General features: G+C 34.1%; 2 protein-coding genes across 3 annotated transcripts; one reads left to right on the top strand and one right to left on the bottom strand.

Moving 5' to 3' along the window:
* The first annotated feature begins 2,373 nt into the window (after positions 1–2,373).
* LOC140818237 (protein S-acyltransferase 24-like) lies at positions 2,374–9,032 on the top strand. Its single transcript, XM_073178141.1, has 13 exons — positions 2,374–2,802; positions 3,615–3,755; positions 4,261–4,373; positions 5,157–5,236; positions 5,342–5,505; positions 5,809–5,947; positions 6,032–6,131; positions 6,860–6,917; positions 7,011–7,088; positions 7,192–7,290; positions 7,582–7,660; positions 7,770–7,918; positions 8,372–9,032. The coding sequence occupies exons 1-13, from the start codon at positions 2,539–2,541 to the stop codon at positions 8,804–8,806; spliced, it is 1,899 nt and encodes a 632-aa protein (XP_073034242.1). The 5' UTR covers positions 2,374–2,538; the 3' UTR covers positions 8,807–9,032.
* A 2,679-nt stretch (positions 9,033–11,711) lies between these two features.
* On the bottom strand, positions 11,712–16,196 carry LOC140818236 (protein PHOX1-like). Of its 2 annotated transcripts, XM_073178139.1 has the most exons (4): positions 15,953–16,196; positions 13,103–15,832; positions 12,788–13,018; positions 11,712–12,045 (listed from the first exon to the last, which is right to left on the bottom strand). In XM_073178139.1, the coding sequence occupies exons 2-3, from the start codon at positions 15,168–15,170 to the stop codon at positions 12,870–12,872; spliced, it is 2,217 nt and encodes a 738-aa protein (XP_073034240.1). In that variant the 5' UTR covers positions 15,171–15,832; positions 15,953–16,196; the 3' UTR covers positions 11,712–12,045; positions 12,788–12,869. The 2 variants fall into 2 exon arrangements, with proteins under 2 accessions (XP_073034240.1, XP_073034241.1); XM_073178140.1 differs by having other exon boundaries at positions 11,712–12,027; positions 13,103–16,196.
* Between the last annotated feature and the right edge of the window lie 674 nt (positions 16,197–16,870).

Here is a 16,870-nt window from a genome sequence, read left to right as displayed (position 1 = left end):
CAAGGAAATAATACCATATTTTAAAAATCGAGCTGAGGAGCACATTTTACAATAGAAAATTTTGTAATAATTTATATGCCAAATTTCCCCTTTTTTACCCAATAAAAAATCTTATTGATTATTTTAAATATTTTGAGAGTCAATTTTTAAATTTGGTTTGATATGATACATGGCTTAATGTTATTTAAAACAATCAAAATAAATTTATTTAATTGCACAAATTATTTTTTAACTTTTTTTAAATCATTTTTTTTTAAAAAAATATAATTTTACGGTTTCAGCTCTCAAAGAAAAATGTATGGACCAGATTTTAACAAATTTGTTTTTTTTTTTTTTTTTTTATCAAATAGATGAATTAATTGTAATGATACAACATACCATCCAATTAATGATGAAGGTGGGGAAGAATAGTGAAAACCAAGAGGAATGTCAATTTTGTTTTCCCTTGTTTCCTTTTATCAGATGTAGAAGATGCAATATTCGATTTTAAGCTATGCACTGTACTAACTTTAAACAAAGTGAGTTTATGTTATATAGATGGTTCTATTGTCGATGTGTTTGTATAAGATGATCGACCGATCATCTCATTATAAAAAAAAAGTATTAATAGACCTTGTTTTTTTTTTAAGTTAGATGATCAGCCGATCATTTTATACAAAACAAAAACCGAGATATCTACTTTCGATGTAACATAAACTCAATCATCTGAACAGTTGAATTCTGTATTCTGATGTATAAGTTATCAATGTCGATAGCTTTTAAGCAATTACTCATATGAAACGTTTTTACGATCCTTCAAAATAGGGATAAATACAAATCTGACCGTAAAAATCTAAATATAAAACCTTTTGGTAACCTTGTAAATGGAGTAAATATACCTAATTTTAAAAAATGCATGATCTAAAAAAATATTTAATTTTAAATTACGCCTTTTATACTTTTTATAAATTAAATTTATTTCGAAATAGCTAGTCTTCATCATAGCTTGAATTTCTCTCTATTTTTTTTTTTAAATTAAGGTTTCCAAAAATATTTTTTCTTTTTCGAAAAATCTTCAAAAACAATTTCATTGACTTTTCTCGTGGTAGTCTACAATTTCTTTTAAATTTTTTTTTAAAAAAAAGGCTATGAGTAATGTGTTTATATAATATATTCCATAAAAATAAATTGCATTTGTAATTAATTATCTTCATCGATAAAAACTTGGCCATACGGGTCACCCGTAATACATATTTTATTTAAAGTCAATTTCAATTTTCAAATAATACCAGCTGTAAACTAAATAAGACTCAGTCTATTTAAAACTCTCTCTTTTTAGATTAAAGGAGTAGATATTTTGTGAGACGGTCTCACAAATTTTTATTGATGAGACAGGTCAACACTACCATATTCATCATAAAAAGTAATACTTTGAGCATAAAAAGTAATATTTTTTCATCGATGACCCAAAAAGATATTTGTCTCACAAAATACGACCCGTGAGATTTTTTCATTGATGAACCAAAAAGATATTTGTCTCACAAAATACTACCCGTGAGACCGTCTCACATAAATTTTTGTCTTTTTTAAAATCATTAAAGTACAAAAATTCCCACAACCAACCACCTAATTTGGGAATAAATATGGGCAAAAACTTGTGTGAGACGGTCTCACGGGTCGTATTTGTGAGACGGATATCTTATTTGGATTATCCATGAAAAAGTATTACTTTTTATGCTAAGAGTATTATTTTTTATTGTGAATATGAGTAGGGTTGACCCGTCTCACGATTAAGATCCGTGAGACGGTCTCACATGAGACTCACTCATAAATATGTTAAGACTTTATTTTATTTTTTTTCAAAAAAAACTAGGAAGCCATCATATTTCTCTCACTCTTTAAAAAGAAATTGAGCTCTTGTTCCTTCTCATGTGTAAGAATAAGAATATGACTATGTCCGAAGTAGAATTTTAAAATTTAGAATCTTTTAATGTTTTAAATTAATCTACTTGAGCTAACATATTAATATAAAATTATACAAAATTTACATATAATTTTTTTTAAAAAAAAATTGGACTACCCGGGTTAAAGTCCGGATATCTCTATACATGTGGCTTCGCCACTGCCTCTCTCATTCTCGAGATCAATGGTAACAAATTATGGATAAAAACTTGTGTGAGACGGTCTCACGAGTTATATTTTTTATCGTGAATATATATAAGATTGACTCGTCTCATATATCGTCACAACGTCTCAAAAAGAAAAAACTTTAGTAAGATGTACATATATAATCACTAGTTTAATTTTTTTACTAATATTTTCTCAATCAAATTTGAAAGATTTTTCGAATTCAAAACTAGTAAAAATATATAAAAAAAAAATTGAAAATCTGACCTCCGAGGCCCGTACATGCTGCAGCCTAACCTTCCAAGAAAAACCTTATAATTGGCAGAGAAAACCTTGTGATAATTGGTCAACAAACGACGCCTTAACACGCATTGTTGATCAATTCGTTATATTGAATCCAACCGATTTCCGATTGCGCAATCCGATTAGCAAATGGCATCGGAGATCGAGGTGGTGGACGAGGTGGAATCCGGAGATATTTCCTCGAATGGTGGAAAGACAGCGGCTGTGGTTGTGGAAGACGAGAGCTTGAGGAACGACGTGTACACGGCGGCCGCTTATGGTGACATGGAGAAGCTGCAGCGGCTGGTCGAGAGCGAGGGTTGCTCTGTTTCGGAGCCCGATAGCTTAGGTTATTATGCACTTCAATGGGCGGCACTCAATAATCGGACTGCCGCCGCGCAATACATCATAGAGGTATCGGAGGTTTTGTGAGCGTTTTTGTTTTTTGGGGTTTGATTTGCAATTATTTCGACCTTGTAAATTTTTGTTAAGAGTTCAATTGGTATTTTGGTATTGGTTTTGCATCATTAGACTGTTGGATATGGTTATTCACAATAATATGAGGAAATGATTTGATGAAGTAACGGGTTGACTTTGCTTGGTATAGTGAGTTTAGGAAACTGTTTTCGAGGATGTGAAATGTGCTGGTTATTTGATTGTGAGAAGGTAATATATACCTTTGCGGGGAGCCTGTGACTGAGGCATGTTTAAAATCATGATTCAGGCCTTTCTGTCTATTTGCATTGATTGCAAGAGTGTCTATAATGCATACTCACAAATGATATATCTTTAGAAACATGTTGAAGTTGTGGAGTTAAGTTTTCTAATGTATCATCAGAGCTTTGCAGACTGACTAATTGGATTTACTTCCAAAGTTTAATGAAGTTTCTGGTTTACATAGTGCATGTAAGAGTTTTGACCGGCAAAAGTAAATGCAAGATTTTTGAGTAACAAAGTTTTCACATTTTATTATTTTTCTTCTTTGTGGAGCTACACGCCTTAAATTTCAGTGGCCTCAAAAATAAAAGAGGGGGGTTAATCCGGGGGCAGGTGATTGATGACAAAAGTTAATTTCTCAAAATTAGGGCTTGGATTACAATTTAAATGGAAGAGGAGGACGTGAGTGGTACACATTCTTCAATTTTTTTTTCCATTTTTGTTATGCCTTCTTGTAAATTGTTAAGAACTTGAGGCGTTCTGATTATTTTTTGTGGTGTGATTGACAGCATGGAGCTGATATTAATGCCCGTGATAATACGGGCCAAACTGCTCTGCACTGGAGTGCTGTTAGGGGTGCAATCCAGGTTGCTGAACTTCTGTTGCAGGAGGGTGCTCGGGTCAATTCAGTTGATTTTAATGGCTATCAGGTGTACTTTGAATCTCGTGGTTTTCATTGCAAGTATTTATTGGTTAGTTTGTTTGAATAGTTATTATGAAGGGTTGTTACAGGCATCAAACTATTTGTCACAGGAATTCTTCACATCCTAGAAACATTTGGAATTACTTCCACATACCAATGTCTTTATCTTTTATTTTTTAGAAAGTGGTCTTCAGAAGAATTTATGATGGTTGACGTGTCAATTATGATGAGAGTCTAGTATACAAGTGAGAACTTTTAAGGCACACTTTCTGCAAATTATTCAAGGTGATGAAAGCACTAGAACATATTTTCCAATCGAGATGTGGTTTTTCCTGAATATTTAACCATTGAAAATTTGCCTGATTTATGTGCTAGTGGGTTGAATATTGTATTGGATTTGGTCTTGTAGTCTGATCCTTTTGTTTATATTTATGCTATTTTTCCAAATAAATTTGTTCTTTTCTAGCTCTCAACCTTTTCCCGTGTATTATGTGCACTTTCTGTATTTGCAGACAACACATGTTGCTGCGCAATATGGTCAGACGGCTTTTCTTTATCACATAGTCACAAAGTGGAATGCTGATCCTGATATTCCTGATAATGATGGAAGAAGCCCTTTACACTGGTACTTGACAAATGTAATTGTTATTCTTTTGTTTCAGCAAAAATTGGTTTTACTTTTTTCTTCCCTTTATGTTATCTCAATCATCCAACTCAATTATCCAACATTTGATATAATTTGCTCAATGGAACATGATGTCTGAGAACATCCACAATTAATTTATGGGGGAAAGTATGTTGCTTGCTTCAATTTTGTAGATCCTGGATTTGATTTCTGTGAACCAATTTTGCTTATTGAAAGTTTAACATATATTTTACTCTTTTAAGTCTTTTATGCTGTAGTTAATTTTTAGTTCTAGCACACGATTGGTTTCTATGCAACAAATTTTTCTCCTGAACTAGACTCTTTAAAGACACAACTAGATGGAACTTCGAGCCTTGTTTGGTAACAAAGGTACCTAATGATCCCCTTCAGATTATAAACTTGATTATGGTTTACTAACAATCCTAGCTATTGCTTTTAATTTTTTTCTTTGCTTTCTTCTATGTTATTATATGGTTTAATTGTAAGCAGCGACTGTTGGATTAATTTAACGATTGTGAGAGGTGATGCTCCTAAAGCTCATTTTTAATGTCATTCATCATATCTTAATGTTTCCCTCTCTAACTCTTGTGCCGTTAAGATTTATTTGTAAGGTTAAGATGCTAAAATAGCTACATGTAATTAGTCTCTAATTCCCCATCTAGTTTTATACAAGCTAATGTTAAGTGTGTTTGAATTTGATTGACCTGATTTTTGAGGAATTAATCAATTTTGGACTTCTTAATTTTTTTGGCACAACTACAGGGCAGCTTACAAGGGCTTTGCAGATTGCATACGTCTTTTGCTATTTCTAAATGCATACAGGGGACGGCAGGATAAAGAAGGTCAGTTGAAATGGTTCACATGCTGGTGTCGTTTTATGTTTTTTCCATTTTTATTGTTGTCCTACAAGCATATTATCCTGATTAAAAATATTTTGATGCTTATAGGTTGCACCCCCCTTCACTGGGCTGCCATTAGGGGTAATTTAGAAGCATGCACTGTTTTGGTGCAGGCTGGGAAGAAGGAAGAATTAATGGTTACTGATAATACTGGTCTTACACCTGCTCAGCTAGCTGCTGATAAGAATCACAGACAAGTCGCGTTTTTTCTTGTAGGTATTTCGCAAACTATTTAATCATGTTTTGTTTCGTCAATGCAAATTGTTGAGATAATGATGATGAAATTAATGATTTTGACTTAGTTCAAAAGTTCTTTCTCTAAAAGTAAGATAATTATGAGAATTTTAATCATTTTGGCATCAGTTCATGAATGTAGTCTGTACGGGTCAACAATGTTATTTTCCCTTCTTCTTTTTTCTTACTACCTATTTTCCATTTAAGCTTTAACATTCAGGATCTTTGTTTATATTTATGCTCCGGCATATTCTTATCAATTGCTTGAATTTGATTTGCAGGGAAATGCTAGAAAGTTGCTTGACAAAAAGTGGGATAGCAATAGCTTCCTTGGCAAACTTTCAAAATTAGGACTTGCTCCATTACTTTGGTGTGTGATCTTTTTGCTGCTTGTGACATATATCCACTCAGTTGTTACAGGTATTTCTCCTGAATTGTATTACCACCTGGATCATTGCCCTTTTGTATGTAATTATTCTTTAAAAAAAATGTTTGTGTTCACAGCTTCTAATTTGCCAAGATTAACTGCTGGTTTTGGTCTCTTTGCTTGGATGGGTGTATTCTTGGCAACCTCTGGACTAGTTCTCTTTTATAGATGTAGCAGGTAACTCTTCAGTTATATGGAATGTTTAAATTTATCAAGATAGTTTTCTAAACATTTTTTAATGAACAATAATCGGAGAAGTAGTTGACACGCGTGATGGAAGTGTTTGTTTAGTTTATTATTCGGGCATGGGTGGAAACTGGTCCATTTGCTCACCAACTGCAATATTGAAATTTGATGCAACCAATTATTAGTTTCATGATAATATAAACCCTAATGGATGAAATTATACATGTATTGAATCTTCATTAGTTGTGTTGTGTACCATAATTGGTGTGAGAGAGAATGATATTGTTTAGAAAGCTTTGATAGGTTGACGAATTTTTGGGCAGTAGTTGTTGTATAAGTTTGCGGAACCTGGTGATCATAAATATGTTTTATGTTGGTGCTAAACTAATTATATAGTTAATTCATTGTTGACGTGCAGTCCAGCAGCTGTTGATTTTGTGTAACTATTTCTTGTTTATCCATGTAAAATTCGAGTCAGTATCCTTTTAGAAGTCATTGTAATCATTTTCGTCGATTGAACTTTTAATCTTGCATTCTTTGTTTAGATGTAGATTGCGATTTCCATTTGACTGAAATTTTTTAAGTATTCATGTTTCCTTGATAGTTATTGTTTACTCTGTCATACGGTGAAAGACAGTCAAACTATGATCATTGTAGTTCTAATATGTATTATGTATGGGGTTTGTCCAATAGCGTAACTCTGGACTTTGTAATTGTAGCAAGGATCCCGGGTTTATCAAAATGAATAGATATGATCAAGAAAACATGAAAGATGATGTAAGTTGCCCCATGTTCAGTTTTAATATGTTTCAAATTACTTCTTGTTCTCTAAATTAGCAAATATTTGAATACAACTCATTGATTTTGTAGGAACCTTTGTTGAAGGTTGAGGTAAATAATCCTGCTTTGCTTGCTGGGAATTGGTCACAACTTTGCTCAACCTGCAAGGTACTATTTCTTTCTTCTGACTGCGATGATGCATAACCCTCCATTAATGAGTCCCTGTATAAATTATTTATCTGCTCTATCATACCTTTTTTTCCTTTATTAGATTGTTCGTCCTCTTCGTGCAAAGCATTGCTCCACCTGTGATCGTTGCGTTGAACAATTTGACCATCATTGCCCATGGGTGTCTAATTGCATTGGCAAGGTGCTTCAACACTTTCTTAACTCTGTTTTATGCTACTGTTGTGAATACATCTATGAATTTCTTGTTTGTGGGGTCAAATCATATTGGCACACTTTAATGGAGTGATTGATGGCGAGATTTCGGGTCATTATCTTTATCATTGCAGCTTCTAGTCTCATAACTGCTTATACATAAATGCGTTAATTTACATTTCACATGTAGTTCTGTGCTCTTTACATTAATAAGAGAGAGTGGGAAACAAGGTGAGAATTTACTTGTCGTGCCCTTACCCATTTTTTATTTCTTGAACAGAAAAATAAATGGGACTTCTTCTTGTTTCTTGTTCTGGAAGTTGTTGCAATGCTGATTACCGGAGTAGTTGCACTTATAAGTAAGATTTGAATTTAAGCTTCTTTTCTCAGTTAGCCGTAATAGACATTATATGTGGCTGTGTCTTTTATGCCTTTTTATCCACTTCTAGCATTTTCTTATCATTGCAGGAGTGTTGACTGATCCAACGGCTCCATCTACCTTTGGCGCATGGTTAAGCCATGCTGGTAATCAGCATGTTGGTGCTTTATTATTTTTGGCTGCAGACTTTTTCCTCCTTTCCGGTGTTGCAGTCTTGACTGTTGTACAGGTCTCTCAGGTACACTTCTGCTGCTGCTTGTGTTTGATGTTTTGCTCGTGAGTCGTTTTTCTCTTGTAGACTTCTTTCTCCATACACATCTGCATGGCCAGCATCTTTGTCGTGCACTCTGCGGACTTCAGGATCAACAGATATGCATTGTATAGTTCATATATTATGTGTTTACATTTTTTTTTTCAGTTGCATGGGGATTGTCTTGATTGCTATTTTGATAGCAATTGTTTGTCCTTCGTTGTACGCATTTCATATGCATTTTCTCTAATTCCCGCTTTCTTGCATAGAAAGCATTCACGTTTACCTGATAGATAAAAGTTTGTATTTCTGCAAATTTCCACGTTGCCTTACCATACATGCCCTAGGAATGCCAATTCTTTTCTTATAATCTGACGAGAGGTAGTTAACTTCTGATACAGCCTATAGTCGACTCCTAAATGATTCACTTTCCTGATATAGATTTCTCGCAATATTACAACAAATGAAATGGCAAACATGATGCGGTACAGCTACCTAAGAGAACCAGGTGGTAGATTCCGTAACCCGTACGATCACGGGTGTAAGAAGAACTGCACAGATTTCTTGATAAATGGCTATAATGAAGATATCGAGCGGCGCCCTGAAGAATCGGTGAATGAATCTGAAGGAATTGGGATGATGCACATGACACGAAATGCCATCCATTCAAATGGATCCATCGATCATGCTAGTCGAGCAAATGGAAATGGCCAAGTAGTAATTGATGTGAACAATACCTCAAACTCGCTTCATGGTCATGTCCATTCTTCTCATTGTAGCCATGGCCGTAATCACAATAGAAAAACCGATTCGATTCCTTTAGGTTTGGGAGTTGGTTTAGGGCGAAATGCTGCCCATTCTGCAGCGGTTTCATGATGGAACTTCGTTGTATTAGTCTCAAAAGATGTCTGGGGCAAAAAGGATAAATCTTTGCTAGTACATTACATTAGAAAAATACGAGGTGCCCAGTATGTAAACGGTGATTTTGGTATCTTTGAAGTTTCTTGTATTTCTTATTTCCTTTCTTGTACGAGAATGTGTACAAGGTTAAATTTATGTGTGCTGTGGTTATGTTTGGGAGATGAGAAAGCACGTTTCTATATTTTTCCTTTTTGGGATTATTCGCTAGGATTTGTAGCTTTTTAACCTTTAGTTGAATTTTAAACATCAAAATATGGAATGCTTCTAAATCAATCGCGCTTCGGTTATTATTTTACATTGTGCGATGATAATTTTGAAAAGTTTGTGTTTGTTAAAAGTAAAAATTTATGCTAAAAAGTAAAAATCTCAAACTCATAAAATATATTAAACTACACATTTTATGAAATTTTGTCTACTCAATTATGTCTTTCTTCACAAATTGAGAAACTTATTTATAGAATTTTTTTTGAAAATAATCCAAAAATGAATACATCGTTACAAACATCTTCACATACTAATTTTCAATATTTACAACTCTTATTTCAATACTCAATCTTTTATTTTCAACACTTCCCTTGTGATGATGATCAAGATACAATGATTGTCTTCATTACGTGTTTTTATACTGTCTCATTAAAAACATCACTAGGAAAACCCATTGGGATAAAAATCCTAGTAAGGGAAAAAAGTACAGTCACGTAAACTCCACCTCGTGTTAACACGAACAATTCTTCACAAATTTCGTAGATTGCGCATCCCAATATTATATATATGATTTTTTAATATTGTTGTATGAAGTGCATTTGTGAAGACATCTGATGAGTTTTCACTTGACTGAATGCGAAAAATATCAATATCTTTATTCTTCTCAAGCTCTTGGGTGAATGCGAAGAACTTAGGGGAATATGTATGTTCCGTCACTTTTTATATATCTTTCTTTTATTTGAGCAACACATGCACCATTATCTTCATATAATGTCACATGCTTCTTGTCGAATGATAATCCGAATGAGATTTGGATATGTTCGGTCATTAATTTTAGCCACACACATTCACCTAAGTAATTTTTGCTGGGCCCTTATCGCTTGCTTCATATAGTATAATAATCTCGACGTGATTTGATGAAGTTGTTACAAGTGTTTGTTTCTGTGAATGCCAAGAAATTGCAGTGCCTCCACTTATGAATAAGCTACGATAACATCCATAAGACACATTTCTAAATTTTTAGATACCGCCAAACTAATCAAATACTGAAACGTAATTGCATTCATCACAGGAGAATACGTTTCTTCATAATCAATTCCAGATTTTTGAGAAAAACCTTGTGCAACAAGTCGAGCTTTATATATTACTATTTCATTTTTCTAATTTCGCTTTCGAATAAAAATCCATTTGTACCTAACAGGTTTTATACATTCAGGTGTAAGGACTATATGTCCAAAAATGCTAGATTTATTTAGCGAATCCAATTCAACCAGGATTAAGTTTTTCCATTTTATCCAGTCATGTCGATTTTTACATTCATCAAAATATTTTGGTTAATGATCTTCATTGTTATTTATGATGTCAAATAAGACATTGTAAGAAAATATCTCATCAATTTTTTTATTATATATTTTCGGTTCCATATTTTTCCAGTATTAATATAATTGATAGATATTTCATTATTATCATCATTTTGTGGTTCTAACAGAGCATTTTCATCATCATGTATTTCTGCCGGAATATCATTCTCTATTTTGTGATTATCGTGTTTCTCTATGCTTTTTTCTTTTTCGGTGATTTTTATCTTTGGAATCGATTGACCTTCTACGCTTCAAGCATTTTATGACATCATGAGTGTCTTCAATTTGTTTATTTGGAATTTCAATTCGAGCAGGGGCGTTTACAGTATGTTTATATAATATATTTACCCTTTTGTGTCTGCAAATACATCTGGTATTTGATTTGCTATTATTTGCAAATGCACAATTTGTTGTACATCCTTTTCACATTGTTTAGTTCTTGGATCCAGATGTAACAATGATGGTGTATACCATATAATTTCTTTTTCGATATGTTTCTTTTCTTCCCCTAACATTGGGAAGATTTCTTCATTAAAATGATAATGAGCAAAACATGCTGTAAACACGTCGCATGTCTGAGTTCAAGTTATCGAATTATTGATGGACTATCATAACCAACATAAATTCCGATCTTTTTTTGAGATCTCATTTTTGTTCGTTGAGGCAATGCAATAGGTACGTATACCATACATACAAAAATTCTCAGATGAGAAATGTCTGGTTCTTTACTAAAGGCAAGCTGCAATAGGAAATATTTATTATATTAACTTGGTCTGATCCGAATTAATACAGCAGCATGTAAAATTGCATGTCCTAATATAGAAACACAGAGTTTTGTTTTCATAATAATTGGTCTTGCAATCAGTTGTAGATGTTTAATCAATGATTCAGCTAATCCATTTTGTGTATGTACATGAATAACATGATGCTTAATAGTATTCTCATTGACGTACAATAATCATTGAAAGTCTGAGAATAAATTCATCAGTATTATCAAGTCTAATTTTCTTGATTGTATGATCAGGAAATTGATTCCGCAATTTTATTATTTGAGCAAGTAATCTTACAAATGCCACATTTCGAGTTGATAATAAACATACATGTGACCATTGCTGGAGGCATCGATCAATACCATAAAATATCTAAATGGTCCACATGGTTGATGAATTAGCCCGTAAATATCACCCTGAATATATTCAAGATTTGGATTTTAGCAGATGATTGTTTTATAATAAATTTTCCAACAGAACATGCTTTACATTGAAAATTATTATTTTGAAAGACACAACCTGATAACATGAAACAAATGATAACTAAACGCTTCTATCCATTGACAAATATTAAACTCTTAAAAACCAAATTACGATTACACCAATCTCACAGGCAAAACACTATCCATGTAAGTCTTTCAAAAAAAAAAAAAAAAACAAGAAGTGCAAATCATCTAAAAATTAATTTGTAACAAAAACAACATACATTCATGTTCTAAAAAATTACAGTGATGGGGAGATGCTAAGATGACGCAGAGATTTGCTCCCTCGAAACTCATCTCATGAAACTTGAAAAGCAATCAGTTGACTAGTTTTCCAGTGTAATTCATCACAAAATGCCCTGCCAGAAGAAGGAAACCTGCAAAGAGATATATTATCATCTAAACTTTGCCGGTAACGACTAAACAAGAATACAAGAGATTTCCACATAAACCAAAGCCTGTTATGTTTTATGTGTATCTATTTGCATCCAATTGCTCATTCAACTATTGCATGTTTACGAGCTTTTGTAAAAATATATGATTTAACAAGCACGTTGAATTTAGGTGAACACAAAAACTCACTTTTGATCCAATTCCCTCAAGCTTATAGTTTTCATCATCCTTTCAATTGTGGTCGAAAGCAGACAATTAATAAGGCATCCCACATAGAATGAAGCACATAAATCCGAAAAGCCACATTTCGACAATCACCACTGGCATTTGAACCACGAGATCAATTGATGGATCAATTGTCATATAAAGTTTTCCTCTTATCATTATATGTTTAATCGTGGCACGGTGCCTTGAAGCTTAACATTCACAAGCTTAAAATTACATCGATCGGAACTAACTTTAGCACAATTTATTACCTACTTCAGATTCGCCATCTAAGCTATATTACAATTTACAAATAACTGGTAGGCATTAGTGATCATTCTAAATCGTTTGAACAAATTTCTGGTTTCCTTAACCAAAGCTGTGGTAAATCCATGAGGTCACATGTCATGTAAATCTTTAACCAATAGAGAACTCAGGTCATTTATACTATTCTTACAGTTAGGATCCAACAGAAAAATCATATTATTAGATCATAATGGTCAATATTTTTATCATACTTACCAGATTGCAATAAGCACAAATTCTTGCCAAGGGATTCTCCATAGTACGCTTCGATTTCTCTATGATACAACGACCTGAGCTGCTACGCATGTTCAAGAGCATAATAAAGTTTTGAAGCCCTTCTTCGAAGTAGTGGCTCTAATCGGAAACAAGGAATGCTTCTCTGCCACGTTTTAGCTTCATACATCTCATTCCATGCCTGAACAATCTCATCGATATTGAATCCCAAGCCTGAAACCACATTTTGATGTTAGAAGACTTTCAAGTAATTATTTTAATTCAAAATAATCCTGAGATGCGAAGTCTATGCATCACCTTTCGATGTAGTGTCTATGGAGCAATGGTTCTTTATCATAACAGCAATATCGGTGGGAGAAGCTCCAGCAAGTTCAAATTTTTCGACAGCAACCTCCAAACATTCTTGCCATACAGGAAGTCCTAATTTGAATTCCATAATGGATCTTTCGTAAAGCATGGTACCCCAAAGCACAAATATCTGTGATCTAACATTTGAAGCCTGTTCCGAGGCCTCATTTGCAGAAATATGTTTGAACAAGTTATCCAGTTTCATTTTCTGTAACAAGGTTTCAACTTTCTTCGGCTTGGACAGTTCATTGACACGGCGTTCTTCCGCATCTTCCCACATGAGCATACCCTTTTCCATGTTTTCCTCAGCATTGTTGTAAAGCTGAAGAACTTCTGTTGAAGGCCATGATTCTAGATCAATATTAGTACCGACTGCATAATACCAAGAAAGTTTGGCCTGCTCAAACTGTTGCTGCCCACAAGCTAGAACAGCTTCATAGAAATTTGGTTTAATTTTCAGAGCCTCTTCATATTTTTTCCCAGCTTCTACATACTCCTTCTGTGCCCAATCATACGCGCACTTGATCTGCATAAGAACAGATTCTCTGGAAGAATCATCAGTAAAATAAACCTTCTTTCTTGCCCTGGACATGTGAACATTGCCCCAATTAAACAAAGCCAAAGCTGCGAGCTCTTGGAATGTATCTGCCGCGGTGCTGAAAAGGTCTTGAGCCTCTTCACTCGTGATCGCCTCCTCCATAGCTTCAGAATAGAGTTTCATTCCAACCTCATGGAGATCTAGGTAAGCATCAATGTCGAACCCAGCATAGTTCTTGAAGAATCGAGCAAACTCAATGATCCAATCACTGATACAAGATGACTCACTCCTTACCTCTTTTCTTCTTCCCACATGCCCATTTTCAGTAACATGCTTCGTGCCAAGCTGGGCTTCTGTTTGAACCCTTTTAACCTTTTGACGCAAGGGATCTTGATCTGGATTAACTTCAACAATATATAGTTTAACAGAACCATGTCCTGAAGCCGCTTCTGCCCACCTCAGTTCTTCTGCCGTGGCAATTGTGACCAGATCACCTTCTTCATCTCTATACTTGACATGAACAGCTTTGGAGCTCGGAAACCGATCAGAAATAATTTCTCTAAGCTTCAGCATGTTGCAGTTGAGTGGAATCTGAGCCCATCTTATGTCTTCTCCAAATACCAATTTCACAGTTCTTGTAGGCTCTTCACCCACACCATTACTAATTTTCTCTTCCTCCACGACTAATTTGTCCTCAGCCTTCTTTTCATCAATCCGTTCATCATACTTCCTTGTCATAACAACATCATCATTGTTTCTTTCTTCAATTTTTCCTTTCATTTCCTCCTTGTCACTTTCTTTCCCATCCTTATTTTCTTTCATCTTGTCGTCAGCTATCTTTTCCACTACATGGTTGCTTTTCTTTTTCTTAGTCTTCTCTTTGGATGCCTTAATTGGAGGCGAAGGAAGAGGAGGCTCCACGTATTCAGGTAAAGGAATCAAGTCTATAGGAATTTCATTTGCTCTTGAGCCTTGTCTCGCTAGAGTGTTTTTCACCCTTTCTGCAATTTCACTTGCCATGATATTATTTTGTTCCGTCTTCAATACTGTCCCAACATCTCTCAGTGCCAAATCAAGCTTATTCAATGCTTCATAACACCGAGCTCTCTTCAAGAGTGCCTTACTGTATTTTGGTGTGACCTCAAGGGCTAAATTGCATTCGTGGATCGCCCTTGGATACTCACTAATGCCTAACTGCATATAGCAAGCAGCCATATTACTCCGTAGACAGGATACATCTATATGGTTTCTTGGAAGCAATTTTATGGCTTTCTCATACTTTAGCATTGCGCCCTCATAGTCCCTCCTCTGAAACAATATATTGCCATCGTTCTTTAATTCTTGTGACATAGAAATAAATATGGCAGTGTCCTTATCAAAAGCTCTTGGACTATTCTCACTAGCTTTACTTTGTCTCAAATTGGATTCCCCTGATTTATCTCCCAATGTTTTCTTGTTTGTTCCTCCATGTTTCCCCATATTAAAATTCAAGATTTCAAACCACCAAAAGCTTGAATATTAACATCTGACACCTATCTTACCCGTAAAGTTATACGAGCTTAGTCCCAATCGAATTTCTAAGAATAATAATTTGCTTGAGGTTTCCTATTAAAGAAGGATATTAAAACGGAATCAATCTGAAAAAATCTGAAGACTAATTTAGCAATCTAATCCAAGCTTTATATTTCAGACCAAAAACCACATTCAATAACACATACGCACCAATTTGTATCCCAAAATACGAGAAACAGATGAAAGGCAAACCAAATCTTCACCCAGAAAGCTCAGATAAACGCTTCACAATCCCACAAACTACCAACACTAACACGAAGAAATGAACGATCCCACCAAAAAGTATTTCTTTCCCCCCCCTCAAATCCCAATCTAGAAATGGTACAGATGTAGAATAAACCTTAATTCAGCTGCAAGCAAAGATTGAGGATTGTAGCCCTTTTTCTTTTTAAAGGATACAAAAAGATTGAAACGATTTGATTCGATGACGCAACTTCTGAAAGGGTCGATCTTCGTTCAAAATATTCTTGAATTTTCCCAGGAAAAAAAAATCAAGAATTTGGATTGCAGATGAACGGCCCCGGTGGAAACAAATGATATGAACCAAGAACAAGCAAAGAGCTCAGGAGCTGGCATAAAAACCATAAAAGTAAAGGAATCATCAATAAATTATTACATTATACCATGTCAATACATCGGAAAAGAATGAAAAAGAAAGCCTGCAGCATTTCTTTTTCGCCATAAATTACTTCAAATCGAAAGTGGGATTCTTGATATTTGTTTTTGGGGGAATTTCAAGAAAATATTTTTGTCACGAGAGACGACAAATAGGACCGACGGGGTTTCCGTGTATTCCAAGATTTGTGGGTGAGTTTCGTTGGCAACTGTCAGGTTTCATTTGACTCTCCCTTCACTTGTCAAACACTCCTCCTCTTAAAGGGCCTCACCAGCTTTTTCAGCTCTCTCGCATCACTTGCCACCTTTTTTCATAGGAAAGAATTAAAACAAGGATAAATTAAGCTATCAGAATAAAATATCTGGAATAAATGATTCCATTTAAAAATAAAATAATCATTTTATAAAATAATATTAATAATTTGATATATCTTCTATTTTTTTAAAAAAAAATCAAATACATTTCACTTTTATGTTATAAAAACTCAGATACATTTAAATTTAATATATCTGAAAGAGTGTTTTGTGTTTGATTTTAAAAAAGTAGTTGATATTTATACTTCATTTCTGAATGCATTTGATACATATTTTATGCATGAAATAAAATCTAGATGACACAAAATGAAATCTAAATATCAACTCTCGTTTAAGAAACACAATATCTAAAATGCCATTAATTTTATATAAATTGTTTTTTTTTAAAAAATTTGATACACAAGTTGACATATCTGGTAGGGTGTTTTACACAATTCAGGACATATATTAAATACTCAAATCTTCAAAACCAGAAAGGTGTGTGCAACCCTATATTGAACAGGAGTGTCAATTCAGATGAGTTGGGTTGGGTTGAGCATTAGTATAATTCAAAAATTGTTCAATCCGAACCCGAGTCAACTCGAAAACTCTTAACTCGAACCTGAACCCGAATCAACCTTATTTGGAATTTTTTAATTTTTTTTAAAGAAAGATTAAGTAAAATTCAAAAAAAAATT

This window comes from Primulina eburnea, chromosome 17 (genome assembly GCF_022965805.1).
Source record: "Primulina eburnea isolate SZY01 chromosome 17, ASM2296580v1, whole genome shotgun sequence".
Taxonomy (NCBI): domain Eukaryota; kingdom Viridiplantae; phylum Streptophyta; class Magnoliopsida; order Lamiales; family Gesneriaceae; genus Primulina; species Primulina eburnea.
This window is presented reverse-complemented; position numbering and strand designations above follow the sequence as displayed.

Excerpts from the sequence above, each read along its gene's own strand:
- LOC140818237 (XM_073178141.1), top strand. The coding sequence starts at position 2,539 with ATGGCATCGGAGATCGAGGTGGTGGACGAGGTGGAATCCGGAGATATT. Across the intron at positions 5,237-5,341 it reads GGGACGGCAGGATAAAGAAG|GTTGCACCCCCCTTCACTGG; the intron begins GTCAGTTGAAAT and ends TGATGCTTATAG. Across the intron at positions 5,506-5,808 it reads GACAAGTCGCGTTTTTTCTT|GGAAATGCTAGAAAGTTGCT; the intron begins GTAGGTATTTCG and ends TTTGATTTGCAG.
- LOC140818236 (XM_073178140.1), bottom strand. The coding sequence starts at position 15,170 with ATGGGGAAACATGGAGGAACAAACAAGAAAACATTGGGAGATAAATCA. Across the intron at positions 13,019-13,102 it reads CATAGACACTACATCGAAAG|GCTTGGGATTCAATATCGAT; the intron begins GTGATGCATAGA and ends ATGTGGTTTCAG.